The following is a 17,735-nucleotide window of genomic DNA, read 5'->3' as shown; positions in this document are numbered from 1 at the left end:
CATAAAGAGCCAGGGTAGTCTTGTTATAAATAAACACACTGTTTATTTTCATAACAACTTGTGTGGTGTCCTTTCACTTGGTGTTCAAGGGGTAATGTGATGGTAAAACAGCTGGCTTAACACGCCCTCTAGAGTCTTAGCCTTAGACTGCTCGTATCCATGCTACTAGGATAGCTGGTCTATAAGGTTGACCTACAACCAATCATCAATAAGGGTTGTTTGGACTGATATATAGTGATCACTAGAATAGTGAACACTGCACATCAGGCCAACTTCTCACAGCCACGATATTGCATTATTCATCCACTTATCATTTTGTGGCGACCTGGACACCTTTTTCTCCCACCAGCCTATGAACAAGTTCGCATAGCTGAGAGCAAAGCAAGTGCCCATCGCTGTTCCAGATAACTGTCTGTAGTATTCTTCTCCGAACATAAATATATTGTTCGTGAGACAGAGCTCAGTAAATTGTAATAGCATTTTGTTATGTTCTGTACATTTAATTGATCTTTTCAACAGAAAATAATGTACTGCTTCCAACCCATGATCATGGTTGGTGCAGGTGTATAGACTTGTAATATCAAGAGCAATCCATTTATATTCTGAATCCCATTGCAGTGCTTCCATACCACACAGAAAATCTTTTGAATCTTTGATATATGATGGTAACTCAATTACAAATTTAAAAAGAAAGTAATTGATGAAAATGGAAAAGTGTTCCGTTAGCCCCCCTTGTGACGAGACTATGGGTCTACCCGGGGTCGTACACAGCTCTTTTAATAATTCATGATATCTAACAATGCTTTCTTGATAGATCTCTTTCGTTATTTTCTTATTGCAAGTTGTGTCAGAGAGTTGTCTTTGAGCTTCAATACAATACTGTTCTCTCATCTGGAGGACAACATTTCCTCCTTTATCTGAGGGTTTGCAAATAATAGACTCATCATTCTGTAAGTCCATCAGTGCCTTCTATTGTTTTTGGGTTACATTGTATTTCCTTTTCTTCGCCTTAGTCCGCAACATCCCTCCACAGGGCTTGGTCGCCCCACTCACTGCTGCCGCTCCTGCCTGCCTTTGCCGCCTCCTGCCTGCAGATTCCTTCGCTCGCTGCCCGCTGCTCCTGGGAATTTCCCGCTGCTCCTGGGAATTTCCCGCTGCCCTCTGCTTCTTGGAATTTCCCGCCGCTGCCTCCCTGCGGCCCCGCCCCCCTGTGATTCCATTCGCCGCCCCGCTCCCGCCACCCAGCTGCTCCTCCCTCCCGGCTCCTTACTTATGACGCCCCCAGAGCGACCGTGCCGAAGGTGCGCCAAAGGTAAGCCCGTCCGCGCCTGGCCCGCGCCCAGCGCCAGGACCCCTGGCCCTCCACGCCGAGGCAAGACGACCCGACTGACCTACGACGCCGCCACTCTCAACGCACTCAATGCCGGCCGGACCCACGCCTGCTGCCGAGCCACCCCGAGACGCACCCACGGACCCTTCACCTGCTGCACCTGCAAGTTCACCTGCCTCCGAACCTGCCCCGCACCCGCCAAGACAAACACCAGCAGCAACCACCTCAAGTGCATCCTGATCAACACCCGCTCCGTCCACAGACACGCCGTGGAACTCTGGGACCTCCTCGACGCTACATCACCGGACGTCGCCTTCCTCACGGAAACCTGGATGAACGCCTCCTCTGCACCCGACATCGCCATCGCCATCCCGGACGGGTACAAGATCATCAGGAGGGACCGCATCAACCAGATCGGAGGTGGCATCGCCATCGTCCACAGGAACACCATCCGCATCACGACCGACGCCAACGACTCCTTCGCCGCAGCCGAACATCTCCACTTCCAGATTCACACCGACCCTAAGACGACCCTCAGAGACACCCTCGTCTACAGACCCCCGGGACCACGCACACAATTCAGCGAAGACATCACAGACTTCATCAGCCCGCACGCCCTCCCCTCCACTGACTACATCCTCCTCGGGGACCTCAACTTCCACCTGGAGAACAACAAGGACCGCAACACCACCGCCCTGCTGGAAAACCTCGCCAACCTCGGACTCAAGCAACTGGTCAACACCCCCACCCACTACGCTGGCCACACGCTTGATCCCGTCTTCTCTTCCAGCAAGTACATCCCCTTCAGCCACGCCACCGGACTCCACTGGACCGACCACAGCTGCGTCCACTTCAGCTTCAAAAGATCCACGACCCACCACCACTCGCAACAGGTACCTCACAGGATTTGGAGCAAGATCACCGCAGACCAGCTCACCACCTCCCTCAGCCAGAGCCCACCTGCCAACACAACGGACCCCAACGAAGCAGCCCGCAACTTCACACAGTGGCTGACTGCCTGCTAAGACGACCTCGAGCCACTAAAGAACCCTCCCAGCAGACCCAGAAGCAAGGAAGGCATCCTGGTTCACCGACGACCTCAAGGACTCCAAGAAGACCTGCCGCACCCTCGAGAAAGCCTGGCTTCTCGACCGGACCACCGACAACATGACCGCCCTCAAACACGCTACCCGCAAGCACCACCAGCTCATCCGCACCACCAAGAAGAAATCCCTGAAGGAACGACTGGACAACAACGCCCACGACAGCAAAGAGCTCTTCACTATCGTCAAGGAGTTCTCCAACCCCAGCACCGGCATAAACGACATCACTCAGTCACAAGACCTCTGCGACTCCCTCGCCTCGTTCTTCCACCGCAAGATCGCCGACATCCACAACAGCTTCGGCGCCCCACCCACGCACCTAACCGTTGAACCAACGCCACCACCGCCACCCTTTGCACCTGGACCACGGTGACCACCGAAGACACAGCCCGCACGATGAACACCATCCACTCCGGATCACCGACCGACCCCTGCCCACACCACGTCTTCAACAAGACCGACTCCACCATCGCACCCCAACTCCGGAACATCATCAACGCCTCCTTCAACACCGCCACCTTCCCGGAGAGCTGGAAGCACGCCGAGATCAGCGCCCTCCTGAAGAAACCTACAGCGGACCCCACCGATCTCAAAAACTTCCACCCCATCTCGCTCCTCCCTTTTCCTGCTAAAGTCATCGAGAAGATCGTCAACAGACAGCTGACCGCCTTCCTCGAGACGAACGGATCCCTCGACCCCTCGCAGTCCGGTTTCAGAGCCAACCACAGCACCGAGACCGCCCTCATCACAGCCACCAACGACATCCGGACCCTGCTCGACAAGGGGGAAACAGTGGACCTCATCCTCCTGGACCTCTCCGCTGCGTTCGACACGGTCTGCCACCGCTCCCTAGTCCAGCGCCTTAGCAACATCGGTATCCAAGAGAAGGCACTGGAGTGGATCATCTCGTTCCTCGCTGGAAGAACACAAAGAGTCCGCCTCCCCCCGTTTCGCTCCGAGGCCACCGAAGTCATCTGCGGCGTCCCGCAAGGATCTTCACTCAGCGCCACCCTCTTCAACATCTACATGAAACCTCTCGCAGCCATCGCACGCCAGCACAACCTCAACATCATCTCTTACGCCGACGACACCCAGCTGATCCTCTCCCTCACCAGAGACCCCGACACCGCCAGAACTTGCCTACACGAAGGGATGAAAGACGTCGCCGAGTGGATGAAGGACAGCCGCCTGAAACTGAACTCTGACAAGACGGAAGTCCTCATCCTGGGATCTTCGCCCTCCGCCTGGGACGACTCCTGGTGGCCCCCAGCCCTGGGCACCGCACCCAAGCCAACAGACCACGCACGCAACCTGGGCTTCATCCTGGACCCCTCCCTCTCGATGACCAGACAAGTCAACGCCGTCTCCTCATCGTGCTTCAACACCCTGCGTATGCTTCGCAAGATCTTCCGCTGGATCGCGACCGAGACCAGGAAGACTGTCACCCAGGCACTCGTCACCAGCCGACTGGACTACGGAAACGCCCTCTACGCCGGAACCACAGCCAAGCTACAGAAAAGACTCCAGCGCATCCAGAACGCCTCCGCCCGACTCATCCTGGATGTCCCCCGACGCAGCCACATCTCCAGCCACCTGAGGAACCTGCACTGGCTCCCCGTCGACAAGAGGATCACGTTCCGGCTCCTCACCCACGCACACAAGTCTCTCCACGACCTGGGCCCCAAGTACCTCAACGACCGCCTGACCTTCTACACGCCCACCCGCCAGCTACGGTCCACCAGCCTCGCCCTCGCAGCCGTACCACGCATCCGAAGAGCCACCGCCGGAGGAAGATCCTTCTCTTACCTGGCTGCCAAGACTTGGAACTCCCTCCCCATCCACCTTCGGCTGACCCAGGACCATCTCGCCTTCAGGAAACAACTCAAGACCTGGCTGTTCGAGCAGTAGCATACCCCTCCCCCCAAGCGCCTTGAGACCCTCCCGGGTGAGTAGTGCGCTATACAAATGGCATGATTGATTGATTGATTGAACATCAGAAGTTCTTTATTGAATGCTTCAGAAAATGTCGTTATCGTCCAAAGGTGATTGAGGCAGAAACTGCGAGGATGGTTTAAAAGGACTGTTGTCCTTAACTTGTTCTATTCCCAACTGTACTGTTCTTTGTACAATATCTATATTGGATCTTCCATTGTCGCTAGTGTCTGTTCTTAGTGATTCCAAGTCCTCCAATGCCCCCAGATCTTCCCCCGTCAGGGCATCCATTATTATTGGCAAGCTCGATTGTTTCTTTGGTTTCACTGTTTTGGGTTTGAGTTTGAAATACTTATGCATCTAAAGTTTCCTCATCATTTTAAAGAGATCAATGCGGGTTTGAGTGTGCTCAAATGTACTTGATGGACAAAAAGTGAGACCCAACCTTAACCCCTCCTCTTCATCCGGTGTTAGTTTTTTAGGTGTAAGGTTTACGATGGTAAGATTCTCTATTTCCACTTTTTGCCCCTTTTGCTCCATGTCACTCTTTGAGACCCGTTGGTTTCTCATGCTCCTGCAGCCCCTTCTTGTTGGTCTTTTGATCTTTCTGGTGGTTTGTTCTTTCCTCCCCTGAGCCACGTTTGACGCATTAGTAAAAATTCCTCCTGAAAAGAAGTCTTTCTCATACTGGACGTGCTGGCATTATCATCTCCTGAGGATTCACTGCCTGTCACCTCCGATTCCGAGGTCTCTACTCTTGTAGTTGTCTGCGTGGCCTCTTTTGCTTTCAATCCTTTCCTCCCCCCTTCAAATCTCTTGGCGAAAGTTAGAACACGGCCTTGAGCATAATCACGCTCACACCTCTCAAATTTCACTTGCTTTCTTTGCTTGATTTTCTGCTCATATTTTAGCAAGTTTTTTTATTTGTTCTCTCAGTTCCTCAATTTTTGTTTTTTCTTCTTTTTCAATTTCAATTTTCCAACTTCTCAATTTCTGCGGTAGCCTTTTCGCGATCACTCCACGCGAATTTTACTAGTATCACTAGCATACCTTTGCTTGAGTGGGCTGTGTGTTCCGCCCATTCTTCAAGTAACTCGGGATCAGGACTCTGGAATTGTATATATGCGTAATCCCCGTGGGACTCGGTCAACATCGATGTAACTTTGTAGTGAGGTCCCCTCCCACCACTTTCTCATCTCACGTTCATTTGCTCTTTCTAGTGAGATAAATTTGGATGTTAAATTCGTGGAGGCTACCACATCCCTATTACTTGTTTGTTATTCCGGTAGGGATTTCTTTTTAAACATGTCCTGTGCCTCTTCATGGCGCGCCGAAACATTAAACATGTTGCTGCTCCCCTTTTGAATATAATGATGGATAATGTATGTCGCACCCCCTCTTCCTGCGTGGAATACTGCAGATAGACTTACGGAATAGATCAAAAACCGCTAACCCGCACATCCGGGGCTCCCCTCCGGGCGTCCTCCGACTCTCCAAAGCTGAGCTCCTAATGCGGTAGTCTTCCAATGCGGTGCTGCCGGTAAATCAATCACCGCTCCATTGCACCTTGTCAGCGCACTCACTGACTGGTGCCACGATTATACTAAAATGAAAGAAATAGATGTTTTTCTAATTCTTTACTTTTGGAATAATTGCGGCAACCGCGCTTTACTTTTAAAATGATAGAAATAAGTGCGGGTGCCGCGATTATACCAAAGGTAAAGAAATAGAAAAAACATCTATTTCTTTCATTTTGGTATAATCGCGGCACAGCCACGATGTAGACTTTCGTCTTTTTGCCGTCCCACTTGGACTGGCTTGGCCTGACTTCCTTGTGGCGTAAAAGGTTTATCTTCTTCTTTATAGGGCCATCTGTTTGGACCCATAAAAAAGATAACAAACCTTTTACGCCGGCAGTAAGTCAGGGGAGCTAGTCCAAGTGGGACGGCTCTAAAAGAGAAAACTGTACGTCACTGGAAGTTCTTTTCCAATGGCTGGCCACGGTTTAGCATGAACGGTGACGCCAGCCAATGGAAAAGAGGGGCGGGGCTTAAAACCCGCTAATGAATCTCCCCAATATCACTAAATCTCGCCAGTGAGACTGCGCATGTGCGCAGTTTTATGCTAGGCTTCGACCTAAAAAACTACGCTGGTAGTGCATAAATGAGGTAAATCACTATTGATGTGAATTGATGTGATGGAAATATGTAATATAGAATCTATTTGTAATGTGTCAATAAATGTTTGTTCAAATAATAAGATATACATATCAAGATGGCGCTGATTTTGACGATAACTAAGAAAGGGATTGATCCGTTTTCGATGACTATGTCGTGAAAACTGGTCACATGATTCATTGTGTTGAAAAGAAGGCACTGTTTGTGGCGCGCGATTCAAACATCAGAGTAAGGCGGTTGCCGAAAGGCGTCATGTTTGCTCCCTATATAAACATTGACGGATTTTGAGAAGAAACCCCCGTGAGTGCTTCTTTCTTGTGCACAAACTTCAGAGATATATATATATATATATATATACATATATATATATATATATACATATACATATATATATATATATATATATGTGTGTGTGTGTATATATGTATATGTGTATATTCACATAAAAAAGTTTACAGGGATGATATAGTTAACAAATAGAATTTGAAAAATCTTAGAAATTCCCCCCAAAAATTAAAGGTTACAGAAACGTTCAAGTTAGGCTGACATTTCACTTGTACAAAACCAGAGAAATTCAGCCAATATAGTTAATTATAACTTGCGCCCCCGCAATGCACTGCTTATGACCTCACATATTACATCACTCATGCCATGGTCCGTGACATCACTGATGACATCTGAAATGACATCACTGATTGCCCCATATAGAAAAAGTGTTTTGGGACTCCCACCCCCCTTTTTCTCCGCCTATGCTTGATGGACTACTCCGACATTTTCAAGACAGCAGCTGACGAGACTGCTCCATTAGTTTTGAAAATTTCGCTAAGATTCGTCAAACAGCGCCAAAGTTATTGGCAAATCAAAAACGCTTTTCCTATGGAAACTAGGTCCTAACTATACCTACCTACTGGCGACACCAGATTCAATCAGACTGCTGAAATCTATTTACATTAAAAAAAATTGGTTTCATATATTATATAAATGTGAATCTTTAAATGTGCAGTTCAGTGAAATTAATGTAAATGTTTTGTTGTTTTCTTTTAGAAGTGTTATCTAAGGTAATAAAAATGTTTTTTAGTTTTTTACTTGTATACATTTGAGCAAAGAGGCAAACACTTAGTAGCAGCAATATACTTCCTCTATACCATTGTCAGATATACTTGGATTCTGCCAATCACAGATTTGAAAGGTTAATTATTTTACCTCTCCCTTTCCTAAATTATCTTCTGTTGTAGAAGTGAGATGGTAGATCATAGTGGCTAGGTACCACAGCTTCCAGCATACTTAAATATCTTTAAAGCAAATCATGACGTAAAAAGAAGTTATAATGTATTCAGTAGATACTGCACAGGCAGCGTGGTCTTCTAGCGGATGAATTTTAAAGTGGATTGTCAGGCACTGTTGTATATATTTTGTGGTCGTCTATATCTTAGTGTCTTCTGTAACAACTGTCCACTACTAACTAGAACGTTTTGCAATGCTTTCGCAAATTTTCTTCATAGATATATAGAAATATTCAAAAGCAGGAGGAATGAAATCCAAACCTTAAGGTTTCCATACAGGAAAAGGAAGGATGCAACTTTTTCTCCTACGAGTAAAGAGGAGGACTCTGTCGAACCAGTGACAGACAACACTGAACCTGCTCAGGACTTGAACTCCTTTTCTGATAACTACAAAGGTTAGCAATAATATGCAAAATATATGGAGCTGTTTGTTTTCCGTGACTTTTTTCTGCTAATTTATTCATTCATTGTGGTTAATTTGCTTAATTTGTGAATGACATGTTAACTGTGGGATAACTGATCTTATTCAATGTAGTGCATATATCACAACTGCTTATGCAGATTGTTAACCATAGGAAGCTGTAAAGTTAAGTTAGACTCAGTATATTCCACATTTACATTTTATGAATGATTTAATTTACTCTTTAATGTTGACTTTCTTTCCTTCTAACTTGTTGGCTTGCTGCTTTCTCTGCTGATCACCAAGTGTGAAGAATATTTAGTACCAGATTAAACCTTAGCAAATGTAATACTCATCAGCAAATAACAACAATAGTAAAATAGTGTTAAATATCTGGAAACATTTTGGGTTAATGTTTCAGATTTGAAATTAACATGTTGGGTCCATTTTGACGCCTTCAAATAAAAATTCACAGAAACACACAAATATTTTGCAGGGCAGTGCACTAAATTCTTTTTACTTAAAAGTTCAAATAAAATACTGCTTATTTGTTAGTGTTTGTGAATGAGGTTCTAAAGCAGGGGCTACAAAATGTTCTTGCGGTGTGCTTTATTTTGCTCTTTATAAACATCAGCGAAAGTCGCTGATCAGTTAATGTCGGTTTGTAGACTATGCCTTTTTGTAAGGAGTTTCTGGACAGATGAACTGCCACTCAAGACAGTTATTGGCAGACATAGCATCATAATGATGATAAACGTTAACTTTATTCAATACTTTGTTAAAGGCCAGGATGATAGCATTTCTGTGAGTAATCCTTTTATCCCATACCCTTCTGAGATGGTGCCTATTGCTGCTATAAGGTGACTGTGTAAGACGTATTGTGATTTTCAGCATTTGGCCTTTTCAATTCAGGTAAGATACAACTCCACCCACTGCCTTTTGGAACAAAGCCTTAACCATTAAATATATCTGTACTTTAGGGGGAGAACGGTACAGTCAAGCATTCAGCCTAGATGGCCACTCTGATGTGAACTATGCTGGCAGAGAGGAAGATCTGCCGCTCTGAGAGCAGTAGGGGACATGCTAAAACTAATTAGATGTCAGTGTCACAATCTCGAAGATCTTATTAGCACAACAAGCCCTCAAATATGCCAAAGAGAACAGAGCAGCAGAAGATGAGATGCCTGTTACTGCAGGTCGACAGGCAATCAATCAATCAGGGAATTGTAAGCGCGCTACTCACCCGTGAGGGTCTCGAGGCGCTAGGGAAGGGGGGTGGTGCTGCTCCGTTCAGCCAAAGAGCCAGGTCTTGAGGGTCTTTCTGAAGGTGTTCAGGAAGGGGGCGCGTCTTATGTCTGCCAGTAGGTCGTTCCAGGTCTTGGCTGCGATGTGGGGGAACGATCTTCCGCCAGTGCGAGGTTGGATGATCGCAGGTTTTTTTGGGTGCGTGGAAGTTTATTCTGTGGTTGAGGTATTTGGGTCCATTGCTGTGCAGGTATTTGTAGGCGTGAGTGAGAATTGTGAAGGTGACTCTTTTCCACCGGGAGCCAGTGGAGTCGCTGCAGGTGTTGGCTGATGTATTCGTGTCTGGGTATGCCGAGGACGAGACTGGCTGCAGTGTTCTGTATTGTTTGCAGAGAAGGGATTTGTTGATGCCGGCGCAGAGTGCATTGCCATAGTCTAGTCTGCTGGTGGTGAGTGTGTGGGTGACTGTTTTCTTTGATTCGGGGGGGGGATCCATTTGAAGGTCTTTCAGAGGATGCAGAGGGTTTTGAAGCAGCTGAAGGTGACGGCGTTGACTTGTTGGTTCATAGTGAGGGATGAATCGAGTACGATGCAGAGGTTCTTGGCGAGGTCTGAGGGGATAGATGGGGTTCCGAGGGCGGTGGGCCGCCAGGTGTTGTCCCAGGCAGTGAAAAACAAGATGGCGGACACAGCTTGCCAAAGGCTGAAAAAAGCGACCTGCTGCTGAAAAATAGTAGACCATGGGTGCACAGTGCAAATCCTGATCCCGCAAAGTGAGTCTGAAAATACAGATGCCCCTGGGTTTGATCGGTACTGCGGAGTTACAAGAGGACAATATCAGCAGGACCTGATAGAAACCTAAAGAAGCTCAACGATTCCCAGCTATCACTGTCGCCAGCAACTTCAGTACACTAACCATGCTGGCTATGCATCAGCGCTGTAGTGTCTTACTAACTAGCAATGACTGAACCCTATTTGGCTCCTGATGGACTCCGTATAGCTATGACGTAGATGTTCACAGTGGAATGGAATGAAGGCTGATTTAGAATGTGAAGTATGCAGTTTCACGCAGAAGAATAAGATGTGTATGCTAATCTCCCTGTGTGGCGTACTCTGGAAATGTCGACGTGATGGGCGATAAGTAACCTGCAGATTGACAGTGCTCTCCAGAGAGTTTGCTGTGGTCCAAGCAAACTACTTGTGATTGTCACGTGTGCCATTGGCGAAGTATGGAATCGACGCTTATCTCATATGGTGCCAAAGTGCAGCTCAAGCTGCTGTGAAGCAGTTGAAGACAATGAAAGCACTGCAGAGTCTACAAATTATTGGCTGAGAACCTGCTGGTCATGCTAATCATACAGGTACTGCGCTGCCATGCAAGCGAGTCCTACGTTATACAGTGAGCTGCTGTCAAAGACGGGTAAGTACAGATACCGAAAAGAAGTGCTAAAGATTGCAGTAGTCAAATACCTAAAGCCCTGGCTGACAAAACAATTGACAAGAAAGTATATTGTCATTGCTCTTACCAGAGCCTCGAAAAGTGGAACTGTATAACCTCATCACCTGCCGAGGAGACCCAAGAAGAAGGACAAGGGTTGTACTTACTGAGCTGTCCTCGACCTGAAGTGGCTCACAACAAAAGCTGCCAGGTGGTGGCTCGAAACAACTCCAGAGGTCTTCAGAAAGTGAAGGGCTCCGATGGAGGCCAAGGAGGAGGTCACCTTACCACGGACTGTCCAGGACGATCCAAGGGCTGACTATTAACAGTGCCTCAGATGGTGCAGATGATGAAGGTCCTAGTGGACAGCTGACAACCTCTGACAGAGCTCCACCCTCAATGTCAGCCACTGCTATAAATAGCTACAATGCTGCCGCCTTTCTGAAGGCACCACCATCTTTCGAAACTGCCAAAAAGTGAAATATGTGTGATCGATGGATTGTGTGGATAGAGTTATTTGTAGATTTCATTGATACACTAAGACTGATAAAAAGATTATTAAAATAATGAGATTCCTAAAGCGCCTGGTTACACCAAACGGTGTGTCACCTTGCTGGTGATGGTGTACAAGAAGTCATAAGGAAAATGCCATGACGTGACGAAGAAATCACATACGGTCAGATTAAAGAAACTTTTAATAGTAAGTTAAATCTAATGCCTAATGTAGATTACGAAAGATACATTTTCAGTTAAGAACGACAGAAAGTTGGTGAAACTCTCAATTAAATTTTTGGTAGAGATTCGACACACTCATCTAACACTGTAGGTTCAATTAATTTAATGATGAAGAAGCTATCTGTCTGAGAGTTATTGATGGATGCTTGTCAGATTTATTTAGAAGATGAATACTGAGAGAGACTCTTAGTCCAGAGCGAGTGTTAATGGCTGACAGAGCTGAAGAGCGTGGCGATAGACCAGCTGCTGACATGGAGGCAGGAGGTGCCCAGAATGAATCAGTCATGAGTTTAAAAAGTAAGCCAAATACTGAAGGACACAAGGTTATGTCTAAATGTAAAACGTTATATTTTAGATGTGGATTTTCGGTTCCATGCGAAGGTAAATGCCTTTCCTTTGGACATATATGTAAAGGCTGTGGGAAGGAGAACTGTTTTGTGACTGTTTGCAAAGGAAAACAAGTGCGTCACCTTCGTAGTCAAAATGGCTGCCTAAACATTCCAGAAGCAATGTTTGACGCTCACCCACAAGTCCAAGTAGTGAAATCAGTTAAGACAAATTGACACTGAACGAGGTAGATTGTGTTCTCAATCATTGTCAAATGGTTCTTCAAGATCAGTGTCAACTTAAAATGAAAAAAATGGCTGTGCCATGGCAATGTTTACCTCAGTAAAGCAGACCTATGATGGGCTGGCCACCTGTAAGGAAACCAGTATAAAAAAAAAAAAGTTGACCTGCTAAAGCACAAGTCATTCAACATTGTCCAAAGATGAATCTGAAAATAAATGGTTGTTTGATACCTGTCATCGACAGGTATGCTTCGATAAACATTATTCCTGAGGAGAAATATAGTGAATTGTCTTTTTTACCGCGACTGACGCCATCAAAGACCAAAGTATTTACATGGGCTGCATCGACGCCTTTAAAAAGTCATGGTTCATTTGTAGTGATGATGAAGCACAAGAAAACAAAAGTGCAGGCACCAATCCATGTGCTTTAAGGTACAGAATCAAGTGCCTGTCTGCTCAGTTTAAGCACAGCTGCTGATATGGGACGGATTTCTGTAAACTACAACATGAATGCTTACCACGAAATAGTAACTCAATTACCTTCATTATTTCATGGTTTAGTAAAGCTTAAGACAATGAAAGTGTGATGTATTTACTATGGGTACTGTATCGATCCCCCTATTTCTGACCCTTGTCTGGTTAATAATTAACTAGCAGCCATTCAACTACACAGAAACCCGTTATCTGATTAGCCAAACAACGGCACAGAAGCCCGTTATCTGATTAGGTCATAGCGCATGCCATCTCATTAGGCAAGCACTATTTCTCCAGCCCCCTAATAGGCATACGGTGTTCTCAAAACAAATCAAACCTACCACGACCTGGGAAATCCCCACAGCCATTGTTTTGATTTAACCGAGAACTTCAGTAAAGAATGTGCGAACGATCAGTTCGTATGACATCCTTATTGACGTATTTATGTCCATCCTTACGTCAATCTCGGCACCTTTCAGGTATAAATAATACCGACATTGCCTTAAGCAAACACACGAGGTGGTGACAAGATTGGAGCAGCGAGACTTGCCGAGGAGCCCAGCTGACAGCGAAGCCCACAGACGCTGCCCCTCCTTTCTGACGCGCTGAGAGAGAGAGACGCTGCCTTTTCTCCTGCCGAGAAATCCAGCTCCGGCGCTTCCAAGCCGCCCTCGCAGGCAGCTGGAATATCAAGCCCTGAGATAGAGATACCAACCCTCCAGCCTTCTAAATCCCAGGTACTGAACTGAATAACCCTTTGTAGAGAATTCTTGAAGCAGACTCTTGTCAAAACAAACTTAACTTAAACTGCTACTTATCTACTCCCGCCCACGTATTAGGCTTAGGTCAGGTACATTGGGGTAGGCGTAGTTAGAAGCACCAGTTGAGTACGATTAGTCAATGTATATATGTATGTATCTATTTTATCCATTTTAAGTATCATATGGCTAAGAAACCATATCAATGCTTTTACAGTATTATTTTATAATTCTGTTATTACTGTATGCACTTTACTTAACTATAAGTATTGCAATAATAGCGATTCATTTCTCTTGTATGAGAAAAGACTGATCAATAAATAACATCTTTTTATTGAACACGCCCGTCTCTTCCTTTTCTCTACAATCTGGTGAAACTAAGAATGCACTGAACTGACCGAGTAAAATAAGTTGTCTTTTGTTTTCACACGACTCTAGAGATACACTCTTGATTAGGGGAGAGCAAAGTTGTCATGTTCTATGGTTGTCAGAAACTAAATCCCTTCTTGTCTATCCAGGGAGGTTAAACTCCTCCTTGTCTATTCGAGAAAGTTTCTAGTGAACTCTGAGCTAGCTGGCAAACATTAAACTGTAAGTCTAATATCGACAGTAGAAGACCTAGTTAACCTCTGTCCTACGTCTATACTATTGAAGATATTATTCCAATGCGCAGAGCCTATTGGGATAATAGGAACTACACTACATGGCGCCCAACGGTTTGGATAGGCGATAAATCTAACGTAAGACATTAGAGTAACTCAGTCGTGCTTTTTCACACAGACCCCTTTTCCCCATAATACTCCAAAGACGTCTGGAGTGGGTGAAAGGTTAAATCCGCCAAACTTAGTAGGAGGAGACTCCTATGTATGGTTCTTGGTTTATTCAACGTTGAAGGATACACTGTTCCAAAATATTGTGCATCTAATCTTTGTTTCCATAGAAACCTGATCTGCAAATAAACAAAATCTTCTTGACAGTAGAATGTCAGAAAATGAAGAAGAAAGGGAGACAGCTAGAAAGCAGCTCAACTCCTAGCGGCTGACAATAGTCTCCTACAGCAAGACCCGGAGGCAATACTCATCCCGGTCAACATAAGGAAATCTATAAATTTAAAACTTATAGAAAATGGGCTGACACCGAGAGGTGGTACAGTCATATTCGTAATTGAGGCACACGAATATCGGCAGACAGAGGTATTCTATTCATGGATAAACTTTCCAGCAGCAAACGCTGTAACAAAGGACTTCCACTATTACAAAATAGAGGAACCTCCTAATGAGTACACTCCTTTCGAGGAGGTGGAAATACCACTCAAATACCAAGAGCACCTGCTCTGGTTTAATGGCGCCCTAAAACATAATAATCACATCACCAGGCTCGGTCCACTAGGTAGACCAGGAGCAACGTGGCCGGTCCTAGCCGGATACACACCACATCCAGACATTGAAGAAATGTCTGCACCAGAACATTTAGCACAGCTAAAACAATTAATTAAAATACATAGACAATTAGTCCAATATGTAATGCGGACTTCAACAGTCCAACCAGCTATTAAAATTCCACAGCTGATCCCTCACCAGGGGAATACAAATAAAATTACACCACAGAACATACAGTCCTGTCTAGGTAAAGTACCCGCAAAACGGGAACAAATTCCATTCTGGTTAGCACAAAAAATCACTCAAATAGAGGCGGTATTTCCAGATACCACCCCGGTTGAGAAACACAGGATTCTGACTATCTGTCTTCCAATGGGAATCGCACCACATGTGGAGGACTGTGACACTTGGGGTACAGTCTTTGCTTCCATTTACACAAAAACACATGGTGTTCCATCCATGTCAGTAATACCAGATGTGCTAAAACAAATTCAAGATGAATACGGTCCAGAACCTGCCTTAACTCTTGGTATGAAATTACTAAAAGACTTCAAGCAGGTCTCTGCAATATTATTAGCAAATATAAAGGGAGAAGCAGCAAATGTGGCGATCCGCCAGAGGTTGAAAGAGACAGATATAGCAGACCAACTATTTGAAATTGCCAGAATCATAGAAAAATCCTATGAAGAACAAGGAAGAGATAGTTTGGGTGGAAAACCGGTGAAACCCCAACTTATTGAAAAACCTGAAAAAGTATTTATTAAAAATAATCTAAACACTCAAAAAAAGAGCTGGGATGGAAATAAACAATCCACTCCTAAAGAAAAAAGATTCCAGTCCAGAGGAAGGTCTCCTCGGCGGAGAGAAAGATCTCCGGACCAAGGACACAAGTCTCCCCAGAGGGAGCCCTCTAAGAAAAAATACAACCTTAGAAATAGGGATAATCTGAAGAAACCTGATAGATATCAAGATATTGATACACGTCCCTCTCAATCTTTTCAGACTTCCTTGCAGAAATCGGAAAGAAGAGGACGATCAGAACACAGGGAAGAGCACGTCAAGTCCAAAGACAAGGAACCTGCTCATCAAAATACAAAATTACAGTTTCCAAAAAAGAAGGTAGCCAGTATTAAAGTAATCAACCATGCCGAGAATACTGACGACACAGCTGAAAAACGGAGAATGGGCTCAGACAATGCTAGACAGCGCAGCAGAAGTGAGCATAGCTCGCAAGATCCTTATGAATCATCTGGAGACAGTGGACACGAATGAATACATTCAGGTGGAAACTGCAGATACCAGGGTTAGCAAACCTCATAAAATATATGAAATAACATTGCGTATAGAGGGGGATAAGACTAGGAAAATAAGGGGTCTCTTTTGGGATAATCTCTCCAAGGGCTATGACATCCTTCTAGCTGAAAGAGACTGGCCACCAGAGTTTGTCAGGGAGTGCCCTCATGGCGAAGAAATAATTATGCCTGCCTTCTCAAATCATATTCCAATTCATAAAAAATAAACACTTGCAAGAAAGTGGGCAGTAGCCCAAGCTCCTGCATTATATAAAAACCATGTGGGATGGGATGAGGACTCTCCTCCTCACAAAATCCAGTTAAAATCACAACCTACTGCTCAGAGGCAGTACCCAATTAAGCAAGAAGCAAAAAAACGGGTAAAAGAGATCCTAGATCAGCTTGAATACCAGGGGGTGATTGAAACTTGCACCTCACAAATGAATAATCCTTTGTTTCCTGTCTCCAAACCAGACAATTCATATCGTCTTGTTTTGGACTACAGACACCTTAACTCATGTTGCAAAACCTTTGCAGTACAAAATTCGCATAGTGCTGCACTAATGAATAACATAGTGCGCAAAAAATACAAAACAACATTAGACATCTCTAATGGATTCTTCTGTCAAAATATAGCACCAGAGAGCAGATATTTGACCGCGTTCTCAATAAATGGCGCGCAAAAAAAATTCTGTCCTTTGCCCCAGGGGTTTAAAAACAGCCCAGGATTATTCTCAGCAAGAGTAACAGAGTTACTACAAATATATGATGATGAGGCATTATCTTATGTCGATGACATCTATCTAACAGATGATGACTTGGATACTCACTTGAAGAGAGTGAACACCATAATACTTGGGTTCGCAGCAGAGGGTTACAAATTCAACTTTAAAAAGTCAAGAATTGCCCATCTAACTGTCCTGTTTTTAGGATATGAACTATCAAGTGAAGGCAAAAGCCTGGCTGACAATTTCCTAGAGAAATGTGCTGTAATCCAAGCACCTAGAACACTAAAAAACTTACAATCAATTCTAGGTTTCCTGAATTTCGGAAGAACTTACATTATAAATTATGCAGAGAGAGTTAAACCTCTCTATGATCTTATAAAACCAGATTTTAAAAGAATCAATTGGACTCAAAAACACACAAATTTTGAGATCTTTACAAACATATGTTAGTTAAAACAAAATTACAAACACGTGACAACACACGCAACCTTGTGATTCGAGTCATCCCAGGAAGATGCGGATTCACATACCTGAACTCTAATGAGGGAGAGAAGGTACCAATAGCATACAAATCACATTTGTACACAGAAGCTGAAAAAAGGTTCAGCATTAAGGAAAACATTGTTCATGCGGTTCAAACAGCTGTAGCAAAAGAAAAATACCAAGCCGACGGTAGACAGGTTACAGTCAGAACAGCAGAATCAGCTTTTGAGGCATTAACAACACCATGTAATTTACCGACAACGGCACTGAATCCAGAATTGATACAATGGGTAAATTCTGTTGCTACAGACAAAGTAAAATACTATTTTGACCCGGAAATGAAAGAATTAAAATATCTAGAATATGAGAGAGAATACCCTCTGCCAATCGACATTCTGCCTTTATGACA

The 17,735-nt window shown here is 44.8% G+C and overlaps 1 protein-coding gene across 1 annotated transcript in view; it reads left to right on the top strand.

The window, feature by feature from the left end:
• GRSF1 (G-rich RNA sequence binding factor 1) overlaps positions 1-17,735 on the top strand; it is a 324,061-nt gene that overhangs the window by 161,525 nt on the left and 144,801 nt on the right. Inside the window, exon 6 of the mRNA XM_078676404.1 lies at positions 8,045-8,220. Coding sequence (XP_078532530.1) covers positions 8,045-8,220 — 176 coding nt within the window. The remainder of the gene's footprint in view (positions 1-8,044; positions 8,221-17,735) is intronic.

Source organism: Lissotriton helveticus, chromosome 2_1 (genome assembly GCF_964261635.1).
Source record: "Lissotriton helveticus chromosome 2_1, aLisHel1.1, whole genome shotgun sequence".
Classification (NCBI taxonomy): domain Eukaryota; kingdom Metazoa; phylum Chordata; class Amphibia; order Caudata; family Salamandridae; genus Lissotriton; species Lissotriton helveticus.
Note: the sequence above shows the minus strand (reverse complement) of the source record. Positions and strands in the feature narration are given on the sequence as shown.